Raw genomic sequence first — 17,028 nt, forward strand, 5'->3', positions numbered from 1 at the left:
GCATCAAACAGTTTTATGAAGAATGAAATGTTTTTTTCCTTCATTAATTGCAAAAATTTACCCCATTTCGATGGGCCCTTTGATCCCCTAATCTTGCTAATCTCTATGAAAAGGCAATTTGATCGCACCATTATCCTGATGGCACATGGCACAAGATGTAACCACTTTGAAAAACAAAACAGGAAATATGTTTTTTGACTGTAGTGATATCTCTTCTAATATCAAAAGCCCTCCATTCAAATCACCAAAACATGCAGTTTAATTGAGGGTTTGGGTCAAATAGGTTTTAACTACATGAAAATGCATTTGCCGGATTTACTTCAACTCCATTTATTAATGCATACTAATTTTCAGGAAGAATTTCCTCATCGAATGTAAATTACTAAATGTTTGTTCATAAACATGCAAATATCCCATGATGTTTTCAGACCACAACCCACAACTCTTGTAAATATGAGAGCATATCATTTGTGTCGGATCATGCTACAGGGACATTGTTGTGTCCAGGTGCCAGGATTTAATGGCTGGACCTTATCCTGGACAGGGTAGATAGCAGTAATCTTAACAACGTCCCATCATAACAACTGTCACAGGTGCACACCTCTGTAGTCCATATATCACACCATAATGGCCATTGTGATCATAAAACTAGTAACAGATAAACATGGTCAGGTATGGGGTAGGACAATTCACAGAGTGGACAAAGATCAAAGGGCACTAATGATATTGTGATTTCTTCTACCTGGGAGGAAAATAAATATCCATAATTAATGTTGCCATTTTGTGTTGCATGAATGGCCATTACGAAGCATTCACAGATAATATATATATACTGTTATGGTGGTAGTTATTCTGGCAACAAAGTAGCCATTGACATTAAGTGTTGTGTTTCAATTCCTCTCGCTGAACAAAAAATATCAAAAAGCTGGCTAAACACAAAAGAATTCGAAAGAAGTATAAAGACATTTTTTTTATGAAACACAAAACTTTTTAAAAAAAAAAGAGATTAAAAAAACCAAAACCAAATCTACAGCTGCTTTTACATAAAGTTCAAATAATGACTTTCCACACCAAGAGACCCCACACTTTACCCTCTGACTTGTCAAAATGAAATCTGAATCTTAAACAAACTGCATGGGTCAGAGACGTGGTCAACTATGGAATTGCCTGGCTTGTGAGCTGTATGTAACTATGTGAATTCATTACACTCCGAGTATGATTCATATGTATGCACTAAACCCAACACACATGGGGGGGTATGGATTTCATGACAGAAAATTTCATCCTCTTCTCAGTTTCCAGAAGAGCTCAAAGGGGGAGATAATTCACGCTGACAGCTGCCTGCATACTTAGTGACCACTCAAGCAGAGGGATATATATCTTGATAATCAGATAAGCCAGTTGGGGTTCCACAATTCTGCAAATAAATACTGAGGAAATATTTCCAACTGCAACTGATATGTTGGTACATGGCCTAGTGTTCAGCTGGACAGCTGTGGTACTGCTATCCATGTCACTATCAGCAATCTTGACCACTGAAAGGCTTCAGTATGAAATTTTATCTTTCCATGGAAGGAATTTCTTAATTTTCTTTGTGTGTTGACATACTCAGCTTGTTAAAAATAATGGTCAGATAATATTAATTACTGCCCCAAGTTCACAATGCCCAGAGACCATTCCAACCCTGTGGTGTCCAAACACACTGAGACCTCAACATAATACTGAAAATATACCAATTGGTTTGAGGTTTGAAATTCAAGACTAAGACTTCCTAAAGATCAACAAAAAGTTTGGCATCAATGAATTATCCTTACTTAATAAAACTAATATTGACAAGAAACATCTAGAACACCAATTATGCAGATTAAGTCCTGTCAGTAAGTTCTACTTACAACAGTTATTAAAGTATATTGTATTCACAATCTATTTTAACACATTTGTGTATGAATTACATTCGTGTATCATCTAAAATTTAACTTTTGAACACCTTGAGATAAAAGTGGTTTTATTAATCAAGCTGCCCCTAACAACCTCTTCACCTGACAAATCACTGCTTTTGAATATGAACCAGTATGACAGTTTAATTTTAAAAAACAAATACACCTTGTGGTACTTTGCCATATAATGAGGAGTAATTGTGTTGGGTTCAAGGTGGCAGATATTTGAAACTAGCACCATGAAAACAGCAATTTCCAATCTGAAAATCTGTCATCTGGGAGATGGAGTGCCTTCTCGACCCCTCCACTGCTGCTGGGCTGGGACAGCCAGTTCAACATGTAGCATAGGGATGGGTTTTTGTAAATTTCAAATCCATGACATCTAAAACTTAAACTTTAGACAGGATAACTTACATTAAAACAGGAATAAAGATAGCTGAGGGAACTTGGGGAATAATATTAACGTAAATTATTAAATGCCACTCACCCCCATCTCCGCATCTGAACCTTACACTGACACATCAGGAACGCCCTACTGTTAGTACATGATTTTTTGACTGGTACATATATATTTGATGGTTGTAGAGCCATAAAAAATAATTCTAACTGACAAAATGACTCCTGCTTTGATAATTCACCAATCTCCTTCCAAAACTAATCTCTAAGCTGCTTATAATTCTTCAAGTCGATTACAGAACCTTCAAGGGAGATAATCTGTAATCTACTTCCTCTATCATGAAGACTCAGCTGTCAAAGACTGAGAGTTGATGCCAGGTGGGTATCCCCGATAAGATGGCTCTTGTCATACCCATGATGGAACAACAAGCTTGATGAGTCAATTTATCACTGTGAAAAATATTCATGACAGGTTGGTAAGATACTTTGATCAGACGAAAAATGTTCCTTAATCACCAAGCCCTTAATGGATCAGGAAATCCCAGTTTATCAACATGTTCAAGATCAGAAAATATCCCAAGATGGATATGTCTGAAGAGACAGTACTGAAGACAGCTGAGAAACGTTGATAAATGCAAAATTTCACATTGCGGTTCACAAACTCAATACATTGTGATAATGACAAACATTAACTGATAAAAGCATATCCATCAACCAGTGTGGTATCTCTTACAAACAGTCATCTTAAAATCATCTTTACTTGGACAAGATGTCCATGAGCATTGGATTCCCGGCCCATAATGGTTGTTGAACGTATCTGAGTTACATATGCTCTTACAGCTAATGGTGTTTGGATGTTAATGATGTTTGGATGTTATTTCTGCTCAGTGATGACACATGAATCACAGCTTACTGACTCTTTCCTGGTATACAATGTTTATTCATACCATGAGGTGTTACAACACTGATCTTATGCATTGTTAAAAATGTTCACCAGACTACGGAAATTTCCAACACTATTTGTTTTATCATAAATTGTTGTTGCATGTTTGTTTAGTCAGATTTACATAAGTCTGGTTTACTGCATACTTTTTTTGAAACCTGTAAATCAAGGAAAGATGGATGCATAGCATATTTGTTGGCATAGTATTATACGCTCAAATAGAAACTCATTCAAGGCAAGGCTTTCAGGTTATATAGTCACATTATGCAACATAAGACATACACCCTTGGTTTACACTCAGAAGCACAGGAAGCAAATTCAGCAGAATAGGCATAAAGAATTGACAAATCAATATAAGACATCTCACATATCATGGAATATCTATAATACTTACAAGCATTTTATACTTCATAATAAGCATAATTAAATGTGCCCTTTCAGTAATATTCAAACCATCTTAAATGATGAGTCTTTACTTCAAGGGAGCACTGTGATTTTTTAAATAAGGCAAGATGCAAAGAGTGATTTAAAAGCAAAGTATGAAATTCATAACTATAAACAAGGCAAAGCAATAATTATCATATACAGAAAAACAGAAACATGCCAAAGAGAGGAAGAAAGAAAAGACAACAAAATAACGAGTACCTCTGCACATTCCCCCTGTGCAGTTTGTGGTGTCAAGGTCATTTCCATTGCAATAATCTCCGCCATTGGTCGGTTTGGGATTGTCACATGACCTTCGGCGATGATGAATACAATCGGGACTACAAGTAGACCAGGACGACCAAGGCGCCCATAAGCCATCAACTAGAAAATACACGGGAGCCGAAGTTAATACGCTAGGCGACAGAAATTATCGTGTTAATTTCCAAAATATTTGCCAATAGGCGAAATGTTAGTTGAAACTGATAGAGCAGAATTGTCTCTATAAAAAGCACATTTGAAGTTTAATCTTAATCAATTTCGTCTGCAATAAAAGTCCAATAAAATTTTCAATGAGTTTTCTGGAAATGAATTATCCATTTTGTCAGGAATGTTTTTGCAACAGGTATGAATTAGAATCCCCCCCGTATTGACGCTGTGGTTGGGTTGACTCTGACAGTGGCTACAGACGGGAGGGACAGACCAGATCGGAGATGAAGATGTTGAGGTGCCAAACCAAAATCAACAGAAAACTTCACAACAGTGCTTTTAAAGGGCAAAACAATGAAAAATGTTATAAAACTCTGTAAAATATCAAAGGAACAAAACGATGACATCTAAATGAGATATAACAATATACAAATGAGAGTGAAAGAAAAATACATGGTAAAGTCACAGTGCTCCCTCAAAATAAGGCTTTCTGAAACTTAAATTGGCTACAAGCACTGTTTCCATAGTTACCTGAAGTGTGAAGAACCCAGGCTTGTCTTTGTGGTACTCACATCACAAAACATGCAACATTTTGGTGTGGTCACAAGTGTATTCCATGCAACATATTGTATAGTTGTGAACAATATTCCACAATAAATCTACATTAGCCTGAAAGTACCAACAAACTTGCACAACAAAAACCTACCCTTTCTGAAATCGAAATTTATAATCAACAGAGATTAATTTTTTCTGCGTGTACCATCTGGACCAAATAGGTGATCTTGTTTTTTTCAACACATATTAATATGTGTAGGAGAATAGTTTCTAGTGATGAGTATGCATGAAACGATGAAACTTCACACTTCAGGCACTACAGACATTGTACAACACATTATTGCAATCAGATGCCTGATTATGAAGGAGTACTGCGTCTGTATAGTACAACATTGACATACTTCAAATTCATGATCAGATTTTTTATCGAGTATATGTTTTTAACACATTTGAACTGATGTTATTTTGTTTGTTTATGAAATTAATGACTAAAACACAATAACCATAAGCATCATGTTGTGTGACATGTCTCAAATTGTTTGTTTCTTTAACTGAATATCTTTATAATTATCAATTAACATAGGTAAAATTATTACTACTTCTGTTAATAAGGAGGAATTACAATCAAAAACTGAACTTTTAAGATATCCTTTGTTATCTTGGCAGCCCCTTGATTTTTTAAAAATCCCCCACAAGCTGTCAAAGATGTTAAACTATCAACAAATCAATAGTTCACCGATAATGTTAACATTTTATTACAAATGAATATGCCCTCATCACACCTGAAATTTCCCCAAAGACTTGGTTTAATTTGAATTCAGTGTAAAAAAGTCAGATCTTCATTTCATTTGACATTTCAAGTTATCGCATAAGGCCATGACATATGCCTTCCCAGATGCTAGGTTTAGGCTCTACATTCAAATTTAACTCAACTTAACACCCTTGCTAATTTATCAAGTGTAATTTCATTAAATGAAGCTGATTGAACCTTAATCCCCCCGAATCGTTCATCTATTACATGATTCTTGTCTCAATCTCGTCAATTTCACTCCAAGAGAGAAATCGGTAACACTGTTACGTAAAATGATTATGTCACCATTCAAATTGTTCACCTTAACAAATGTTACCCATTAATTACAATTTAAACCAAAAGGTCAATGTGCAAGAACAAAGACCTGAATTGTGTTAGATGTATCACCTTTTGATAAGAATTCATTCCAAATATCAGAATCCACAGTAGATATAAATAGATATATATTTGCTCTGAATGGTGAAAAACAGGTCCATAAAATTAATCTAAATTGAACTCCAATCTCCACTATCTTTCATCCGTGTTTCAAGATGCAAACTGTTTATTTGTCTTGTTTCATCATACAGGGTAAACAAACACATGCATGCTTGTCAGGGGCTATTTATTTAGATGGATTAAAGTTTTAGCAGGTTACAAAGTTCACCACATGTCTTTGATCTGCATACCCAAATTAGAATATCAAATAATTTTACTGTTTACTGAAATGTCTACATGGAATGTTACTGTCAGCTCGATGTCCATTTCACCTTGGTCATGTCAGTTTACATGCGATTTCGCCTGCTGATATTATTCAACTTAAATATCTCGAAGAAACATAAGCTACTCAGCTCACTGAAAAATGTCCCAGGTATTTATAACCATAAATATCAGCAATTAAATCTTATAAAAAAAGATTAATATCATTCAGACCAAATCTGATAGGCTTCTCAAAATTGAAGGGTATGAAGTAAGTATTTTAAGTTCTTATGATAAAATCTAAATTGAATAAATTTCTCAGAGAATCTATTAAAAAGGGGGATCATTTCCAAATAAATCTTCTTTGGCTCCAGTGACTTACTGGTAATCAGCTGTAAAGCTTACTTCAGTGGAGGGTGTGTGTTTGGGGGGTTGGGGGGTTGAAGAAGGGGGTAAAGAAGATGGAATGAGGGGTGAAGGAGTAAATGAGGAACAGGGTGAGGTTGGAGCTGCTGTGGAGGTGATGGGTGGGGAAAGTAGGGAGGGGTGGGTCAGGAGTGACAAACAGGGAGTGGCATCTCCAGATAGGGGGAGACAATGAGAAGGAAGCTGGGAGAGTAAGGGTATTCAGGAAGAGGGGTGGCTATGGACAAGGAGAAAGGAAGAGTCAGAACTGAAACTGGGCAAAAGTGGAGAGGTGAGGTGGAAAGGGTAGGGATTAGGAGGGAGGGAGGGAGGGAAGGAGAGAAGAAAGTGGGGTGGAAGAGAGTCAAGGAGGGAGGGAGAGAAGAAAGTAGGGCGGAAAAGAGTCAAGGAGGGAGCACATGATAACAGAAAATTAGAGACGGACAGCCAAATGTGGAAGGAGGAATGAGGGAGTAAAAAACATGTCCAAAGGAAAAAGGCGAGGAAAGCGTGGAGTGGTGAGGCAGGAAGAATGAGGAGGGGGAGGGGGAGGGAAGGAAGATGGGGAAGAGTGGTGAGATGAGGAATAGCCAGGGTAAAGGCAGGCACACCAGAAGCAGAGGCTCAGGAAATTGAAGGCAAATGTGGAGGTCTACAAGTCTGAAGGAGAACTCTTTCCATCCGTGGATCCTTCTCATTGTGGGAAATTTGGTTTATATGGCTCTGATTTAATCAGCAGCCAATTACCTATATTAGTCGTGTCTCCATCATGAACTCCTGTCTAGACGAGGGGCAAACTTACACCATGTTCAAGACACAACATTCCACTTGGCCCTCGTTTTCTTTAACCAACACCAAAAGCAGGCCAATTGCAAAGTAATCTTTTTATATGAACCTTGAAATTTCAGCCCATGAAAGTTTAGGGAGATTGCCTTTTTCCTCCCAGGAAGATTCAGAACAATAAGAAGGAAGTAGGATGGTTAATGGAAGTCTCGCCAAAAGCCACTCTAAATTCCATGATGCGCATATTTTTTCGTGCCCCATCGGAAGTCAACTTTTATTCAGTTGCACCAGAAAGGTGTAAATATGTCTTATAAATGTCTCCCTATCCATTCCATTGATTGCCAGTCTACATCATGAAAGTACTGAGTGATCAGCCATTGATGATACAGGAAAGAGTGACATAATTTATCTTCAATAAAAGTAGAAAACTCATGTTCACTGTTAAGTTAATTATTTAGCAGATTGTTAATTATTGTTATATATTTAGTGAGCCTTTTACCAATCTCAAATTAAAACTATTATTTACTATCATTCTCCCAAACCAATAATTTGCAAATTTCTAAGCAGACCATTATTTTCCAAAGACTGACAAACTGCATCACATCTCTGCTAAACTAAAACAAAATTAATGTCATGCTTTTACATGTGATTAGTAGAAAGTACATTAGCGTTTCAGAACTCATGAATCAGACACAATCTTTTTTAACTAAATGATGATAAATGTACATTTCGGGGTCTCATGAGGTAAGCTGGAGTCAGTTGCAAGGCAGCTAATACATCTCAGCAATAGTCATACATCATGTGACCTAGTTTTAAAAATAACCAGAAAAATGTTACGTTCTTGAGGACACATTTCATGTGTTTCATAAGAGAGAATAATGATATTCCTAATAAAGATTTAGCACTTATGCACTAACTTCCCTTATTACCCATCTATTGTACAACATTTTCAAATTCTCGACATACATATCACTTACTTTAAGATTTCAAATGATTGCCTACTTTTCCGTAATCTGCAATTATTTAGCCATTTTGATCATCAAAACATGTACGTTATGACTTTATTCCTTTTCAGCAACACATAAATATATCATTTGTGACAGTTACAATACCTTCAATATTACAATTCTCATGCTATATTCATTCAGACCCTCCCTAATCTTGTTTCAAAAGGTTTTTGTGAATTACTTTTAATTGATGGAAAACACAAATGGGTGTACAAGCTCCGAGACAAACACCAGGTAGTGACCTTTCCTCATACTTTTATCCGTTCAAGCAAACAGTAAGATATAATTAGTTGCGTGGAGAGTAGTACAAAGATGTCCAAGCTATTTGATGTCACCAGTGTTCCCTAATTACCTGTTTTCAGTAACTAGTTTTGTTCAAGACCTCGAAGGAAAAGTGGTGAGCTGAATGTAATCTGAATACATATAATGTACAATAAGGAAGCACTGTCAAAGACTAGCCCAGTGCATTCTGGGAGCTGATCAAAATGGCTGGTCAGAAGGCTGGAGCCTCACACTTGATCTGTAGTCAGTTTGTCGGACAACCTGCAAGCATGCCAAATGATTCCATTTTCACCTAAAATTTTCCTAAGTGGCTATCCTGTTCTTGACACTTGTGATGCAATGTTTCAGTCCTGAGGATTGTGATCTGCTACAGAATGGCGCCAGTTAGGTGTCAGACATATTTTTTTTGTCTGCATATTCCCTGGACATGAAGTGATTGTTCGTCGACATGCAACGGATTCTGTCAGTAATTCTCATGATATCAAATCTTTAGTTAAAAATACAGTCACAGTAATTTGATTTTGAAAAATTTGCAAGTAAATTGAAAAATCTTCATTTGAGTTAAAGAATTAAATGGCTCTCCAACTATCTCTTCTCAACTTGCAGCACTCAAAGTTTGAAATTCATCAAGGACAAGGCAGTGAAAATGTTTAAACATCTGTTTCTTTTAAACTTGAAGTCTACAGATTTCTTTAAAACTCACCAAATAATCTTTTCATCCAAATGTTTTATTTTCCATTACATTTGCGAGTATTCACCAGAGAAAAGGCTTCTTGTGTATAATTACATAAAAAGCAAAAATCTAGAATAAACATTTTCACAAAGTGCCATTTTGTTTAAATTTCTGACTCACATTATCTTGAATTCCATTTTTTCAAATAGCAAATAGATTTGCAAGTTATCTTCTCAAGAAAAGAAAATACAAAATAACCATGAATCTTTGAAACTTTTATCTTCCCATAAGTCAAAATATACTTAGTAGCTTAGGAAACAAACAGGTTAGTGTTGGGACGAAGACACCACGGTGCCCTTACAGTGATGCTACTCTCCTCACTGTAACATAGTAGAGGGCAACACTAACACCCTTAATGATTGATGGACACAAGGAGTCCATTTCTGGTGGAGGCACATCATAGGTTAGTAGATGTCATGTTTACTCTGTACATTCATAAACAAATTATTTATGAGTAGGTTTTCTAATATTTTTCTGCTATTAAGTCAGTAATCAAACTGAGTATATCGTTATTATTGATTGTATGAATGCACTGTGGATGACCACCAGTGAGAAATGGTCTGTTTACGAGGATGTATCTTGGACACTGCATAATTCATTACCTACTCTCTAACCTTAGGGCAAAGGTACTACGTAACCTGACTTAGGACATATTGATTGATTGATAACTTACTAGAGGCAAGGTTCAAGCAGAAACAGTCACATGACTAATCCCTGGATTATCTGATTAAGTATTTTGATATGTTCATTTTATATTTATATCACGTTGCCTGGCAACAGTTTTAATTGTTTTGCATTTCTTTTAAAGTGCATGTTTTGTTGCATTTTTTTTATTGCGAAATGAGTTGAAACTAATTGACCTATCATCAATGATTACAGCTATTTACAAATAATGGCCCTGAACTAAGGATTATGATTGGTACACACCCTATTATTGATCCTACAAATGATAATTATGTAAATGATCTATTGAAGGCTCAACAGCATGGAGACAATTACATCATTAGGCAGTGTTTATAAGCTGAACCTTTCTTAATGACACTGAGCTCACTTTGTTTGAAGAATTTTTTTTTTAATGACAACAATAACATTAGAAAATAGTGGCATAATTATTTCTCAATTGTCATGTGTGACTAGTTCACTGGCAGTGAAAATCATGTTAATGAAGACTATAGGGAGATCGTTGTGTTAAGGTTTACATCATATCAAGCCCTTCCTTAATTAATCCCTTTAACTTGAAGCTATCCTCAACAGGGTACAAACTGTGTATGGAAATTATGCTAAAACGGACACGCTTCCTACTACAGAGTTACACAAGGCAGCTATGGAGGACATGGCGTTCTCACCTGGGCAAATAGCAGTGCAGGGACTCTGCTGCACCGCCTCCCCAGAACAGATGTTGCCGCCATTCAGGGGGGCGGGGTTGGTGCAGGTGCGGGTGCGCCGTTGCTTGCCCTTGCCACACTTTGCCGAACAATCCGTCCATGAACTCCATGTTGACCAACCGCCATTCACTGCGAGGAAATAAGTGAATTTATAAATGTAGACAGTTTATAGAATGATCAGTCCTTCAGCTACTCACTGCTGAACTCATTTGAGGAATCAAACCATATCTGTGCCCTAAAAGAAAACACATCTCTAATGGGCTACTCAAACTCTTCCTTATTGATTTATTCTCAATTAGGTTTTTTATATCATTAGGACCACATATTTTGCTACTCATAAACATTAACATAAAAACGAAACGTTGTGACATTACCAAGACTTATCTAAGCGTATCCAAGATCCATAAATCAGTTCTCCAAATCTTTACTTCATTCAATATATATATTCATACACATCACATGTGTCTGAGAGTAAATTACGTCTTTCATATAATTATGAATGGGGTAGCCGAAACTAGCCGCCACGTTGTGGAACAGAACCAAGGCATTGAGTGTGACAGTTCACTGCACTAACCACTCCCCCACGTACTCCATCCATCACAAGAGTGTGGCATAAACATGATGACTGTTGAACCTAGGTTCCTATCTCAGTGTTTTCCTTTCACCAAAGTGGGCACTGCTACCTCTCAACGCTCCTAGAAACTACAGTATCAAACAGCCATGTTTACACATTTCACATCCTAAACCTCAATAAGGAAAACATTTGATAATCTTTACACCCCCTGGGTCTGGAGACTTTCCTCCCATTTCAAAGAATGTTCACATAGAATCCATCTTTCACTGCAGATTATGATAACATATTTCATAGGAAAAACCAAAAAAACTGACAGGCAAGATTAAGCTTTGGTAGGCTTGGTCACCACCCGTAGCCACTGTTGTGTTATCAACATTGAACCATCTCTGGGTAAGTCTCCCTTATAAACAAATTCATGATAAATGGTAGGTTCTATATTGCTATAATACATCACCGGGGTTTTTTGCCTTTTTTATCAGTTTTGGTCCTTGAACATTAACACACTCGGACAAGCTGAGGTGTCACATGACGCAATTTATCTCTTCTGTTTTATAAACAATGAAAGGCAAAACATCCCACTAATTTCACTTTCTGTGGCAGAGTGTGGATTAAACGTATCATTCAGTGGCCCTGACGGTAATGGTGTTGATGTGAGGAAAAGCGGTGTGGATGACGACCATATCTACAACATCCTTGGGGAATTCATTCTAGTTACGATTTCAAGATTTGGTAAACGTTTTCCAATTTTATCGTTTTCATTAACTTCACTCAGACAGTTGACATTATTCACCCTTACTAATAAATCTTCCACAATGCAGTTCACTATCAAGGAATAGAAATAATAAATAATAATAAATATTCCTTAATAGATTTACATAATACGAACAGTGAAAGCTTTTCCTTTATAGCTTTCTTGTTCAAGAAGCGATAAAATTTACAAATGTGTTTTAGATGTGGAAATAATGTCCTTAAGTATAAAATGTTTGCTTGAAATAGTTGAGTGATTCTGATGTGATATACACCTATTGTCACTTACAAAAGTCTAAAGCAGTTTCAAATTTCATAAAAAACATTCTAAAACATTTACAAACAAAGCCTTTTAACTGAAAGTATCTGCTTTTATCTGGATGATGAAGATAACAATGTCTTCTGAGACAGTGATGTTGATGGTACAGGAATAACAGGATCAACAAGAGCCCCATGCTCAAGCAGCCTTGTTAATTAGCACTGCAGTATGTGTTGAAAGTCCTGGTCATCTGTAAATGAAAATGTCGGACAGACAAAAAGACTGACAAAGTCGATTAGCAGTGACAAAACACGACAAGATGTGACAGTTGGGGACATATAATTGTATTCTTGGTGTTAGATAATTCCATAAGAGTCCCAAAGTCAGGTTCCAGAGTGTCTTACCATAGACGGTTAATACGGCGGATTCACTGAGGCGCCGACTAGCAGGATTCGTGGCACCACACGTATAGTTGCCCGTGTCTTTAAGACGAGCCTGGCTGATGAGCAGGCTGCCTTCGCTCGATATGATGAAATTCATTTCCTTAGTGTTGATCTGTATCCCGTCCTTCAGCCAAAAAACCTGCAAGATCAACAGGATTAATTAAATCTACTAAATGTCACACTTATAGTCTCAAGTGACCCCAGACAAATTGAATTATTTCCACAACTTTGTCTACTTACTCCAAGCTCAAGTCTATTGATTGAACCAATAGTCTCAATGGCCAATATATTCGTCCTCGTACAGTCTAGCAGCAGTGTTGGAGGGGACATTTTTAAGAAAAATAAATTGTCTCTGACAGCTTCTCTTGAAGGCAGATTTAGACATATCTTTCCCCAAAGCTGTGTAATAGGAATAAAATAACTGATTTCAATGGAATTTACTACATTTTACCCCCTGCTCTAGATCATATGCACACACGTTATAAGAACTCTACTCTGAGAATCAGGTACATTTTTTTCCTTTTAGATCAATAGTACATCTATTTGGTATTTTAATATCATCCCATTTCAAATGTCATAACGTTAAATGCTTTAAAAATATATCAGTATGTCATTTTGTGTGCCAACTTGTACTTGTACTCTGTCCCAACTGGGTGCTTTGTGCAATCAAATTTCTTTCTTCTTCTCAATAGTAGTTTCAGGGATTGAAATTTTATTGTGAGTTATTTATTTTATATCAAGATATATCCCAAAAAATTATTTTTAGGGTTTATTTAAAATCACATAGTTTAAATCAAGTTACTATAGATTCATTACTTGTATGGACATTTTCAAATCAGAACAGATGATGAAGAGACCAACATAAAAAATGTTTTAACCATGTTTGTTGTCTAGCTTGTCTGACAATTCCCAAGATAATACACTTTTAACTATTTGAATATCATTGTCTCCTACTGACTCCCCCAGGAACAATTCAACATGTCCCCAGTAAATGAGTTTCAGAAATCACAAATCCAATTATCCTTATGTAAATTACTTAATCATTGATTGATAAATTATTCAACAGAACCATCTCCATATGTTTAGGGGCTATGGGTGGCTCAGTGAACTAAAGCATAGCAATTTGCTATTCAGAGTTGCTTCCCTTTGACGTGCCAGGATCCCTGACCGTGAATATTGGTTCATCAAAAAGCTCTTGGTTTTCACCAAAGTGAGTAAGTATGTATGCCACTTTTAGCCATATTCCAATCATATCATGGAGGGGCACCAAACATGAACCCATATGGGCAATCAAACCTGATTCTTCGGCAAGACAAGCAAACGCTTTAACCACAAGGCTACCCATTGCCTCCTTAACAAAAGAGGTAGATGTATAAGACTTATATCACTTAGGTCTCCCACACTGAGCTGAGACACCATGATATATAACTGGCATACTGTTCAAAGCAGTGCAAAACACAACTCTCTCCTGTGTGTCTAATCCTAGCCAGTCATCACTGCTGTCAGTCCCTTCCCACACTCCATTAATATCACACCCCACTGCTTCTACACCACACCACATTCCCAAGCTACACCTGCACATAAACGGGGAGAAAATACCACCCAAACCCTAACTTTCTCCTTAATTCTAAGCCAATAACAATGAGGGACATAATATCAAAAGAATCCCCTTTCAAAATAAGTCCCATGTCTTGAAAATGATTTCAAACTTTGTAGGTACGTTTCATATTTCTTTTATCCTTTTTCAAAAATGAGTGACCCTTGACTGTGACCTTGATGTGCATCAGCCGCGTGCTACTTTGAAATCTCACACTGTGATGACAGTATTACATCATGAAAGTGTTTTAAGTGGAAAAAGACTTTAGCTTCAATTTCACCTTATAAACAACGTCTTTTCTCTGCTTTCTCTCTTCACAGGTCTTATTAGGATAATGACAGATTAATTCCCTTTAACAAAGGCTTATGAAAACTTGTGAGGTCCTATTACAAGTCTGAAATATTATTTGCTTAAAGCAGATACGAGTTGCAATTCAAAGCTCCCTACATCCAATTACTGAACTCCAGAAATTGCAACCATTTTATTTTTCTTACAAGTTCAGCTGTTCCTATGTTAAGTACACAAGCTCATACTAAATTAACCGTCTACATTTGTTTATGTAAATATCATATGCACTCAACTGACTGTGTTCAAAGCAGATGATAAATGCTGTAAGATTGAAAGCTACATTACTTTTATAATGACACTTTGATAAGTAACCTCAGAAGAAAGCCCAATATTTTCTTTCTGTTATATAAAAGTACCAAGAGTCAATAGCAAAAGGCACCACTTCAGCCTCTGGTTAATACATGTACCAAGTTTGGATGAAAAATCTTTCACAGTTTTCAAGATATGCTCCAGAAACAAAATACAGATGGATGGACAGACCAGATGATGACAATATCCCCCCGCATTATATGCTGGGGATAAAAAGCATAGCAGATTAAGAGATTAACAAGAGATTAAACAGACTTCACCAATAACTCAAGAGATTTGTTGTCAAGTGGCTTATTGTCTGCATTTGATATAAATTTACATAATTATTTCTAAATTACAGAATTTCTCCTGATCTTGATCACATAGTCACATGAAATTGCATTATAAAAAAATAAATATTTAGAACTGGTGTAAAATGAAGAAATATGATAAATCCTAATTGTCTATGGGTCTTGTATTTCCATTCCAAGACATCCAGACCAGTATTTTGAAGCACTTATCACATAATCCAGGTGTGACCATACAAAGACTTAACTTGTCCTACCTGCAGCCTAGCTGGCCATATCACTTACTTATTGATATAGGTATAGCAAAGGATACCTACACCTGCCAGGGCAGGGGGATAGCTAGCAGGGGAACTGAGATTAACTCCAATTAATTCCTGGGGTGTAGTCCTGTTGACTCTGACTTTGGACATTATCAGAAAAATCTGAAGTATCAGCAAAACACCACAGGGGTCAAGTACGCCATTAACTTCTTAATAGATGTTGAATTTACTGTGGCATGTGATGAAATGCCTTCACAATATATGTATGTACCCGGTACCTAAACTATTACATACTGTATGTTTTCATGGCATGAATTAACAATTAAAAAATATATTATCACATATGAAAGTTAAATTTCAATTTAATGTATCCTGAACGCTTCATGTATTAAATAATACATGTAAGTACACAAAGTATTGTGCACTGTATCGTCACGCAGCATGGATTATCAGTAAACAATAGTCACACAATATTATCATATTTAAACTTCCTTTCAAAGTTTTCCAAAATGCTTTAAAAAATTTATTTCTTCATAAACCACTTCACAGATTTAGACATCAACCAAGTTTAGAGTTTGGTAACACATCATAAAAAATATATCCTTTAAAGCAATTTTATGAAGTGCAATTAAATATCACCAGTTGTGTATTTGGAGGATAAAATGTGGACCAGTTGCATGATTCTTGCCAAATAAAGTTTGTGTTTTCAAGTTTATTGGTAACGTTCTCCAACTGAAGGCGTGTATCTGTCAGGGGTGACTGCCACACCTGTTCCCTGCGTCCCAGCTGCCAAGCCAACATGGCACACACACATCAGTTTTGTACAGGAAAGATTGGATGGGAAATGAATAAGATTGAGGAAATGTTAGTCTAAGGGACCAAATGTGGTGCTAAAATTATTTTAAAGAGGTTCAATTTTCCCAGTTTTTCAGGCAAATAAATCTAGTTTTTTTACCCAGCCTCCTAATGAAATCCAACAGTTTCTATTTACATGGGTATCAAACTTTACATGACACATTATCTTTTGAACTGAAAACATGCAGCTGCCATAGGAAATGTAAAATGTAACTGAAAACAAAAGAGAACGGTGCCCAATTCAGTAGAAATACACAGAATAATCTTTCAAACAAGGTCCATAAAACAGATGTTTGGCAAAAAATTCACTCTGATGTCCATCATTTTTACCCCCAATCCCCCTCCCACACTTTTATGTATTTCCAAAGCTATCAAGAAGGAATTACTAAATGGCTGCCTTTATCAGCCATTTGAGAGGTTGAAATGATATTCTCCACAGGACTAAACATAAATGCAAAACCCACACCATTAAAAATTCCATAATATCTGCCTATAAATATATGTCACTTAGCATGTAATTTTTAAAACATATTTTCCACCAATATTGTCAATTCAGCTTGTTGAATGGAACCTCCTCATCCACTG

General features: G+C 36.4%; 1 protein-coding gene across 1 annotated transcript in view; it reads right to left on the reverse strand.

Moving 5' to 3' along the window:
- The window catches only part of LOC139468535 (netrin receptor UNC5C-like), a 421,042-nt gene that overhangs the window by 34,747 nt on the left and 369,267 nt on the right, over positions 1-17,028 (reverse strand). The window contains exons 8-10 of the mRNA XM_071250571.1: positions 12,749-12,926; positions 10,726-10,893; positions 3,922-4,083 (exon numbers count right to left, since the gene is read on the reverse strand). Of these exons, the coding sequence (XP_071106672.1) occupies positions 3,922-4,083; positions 10,726-10,893; positions 12,749-12,926 (508 nt within the window). The remainder of the gene's footprint in view (positions 1-3,921; positions 4,084-10,725; positions 10,894-12,748; positions 12,927-17,028) is intronic.

This window comes from Haliotis cracherodii, unplaced genomic scaffold (genome assembly GCF_022045235.1).
Source record: "Haliotis cracherodii isolate W230 unplaced genomic scaffold, xgHalCrac1.p SCAF_2, whole genome shotgun sequence".
Taxonomy (NCBI): Eukaryota; Metazoa; Mollusca; class Gastropoda; order Lepetellida; family Haliotidae; genus Haliotis; species Haliotis cracherodii.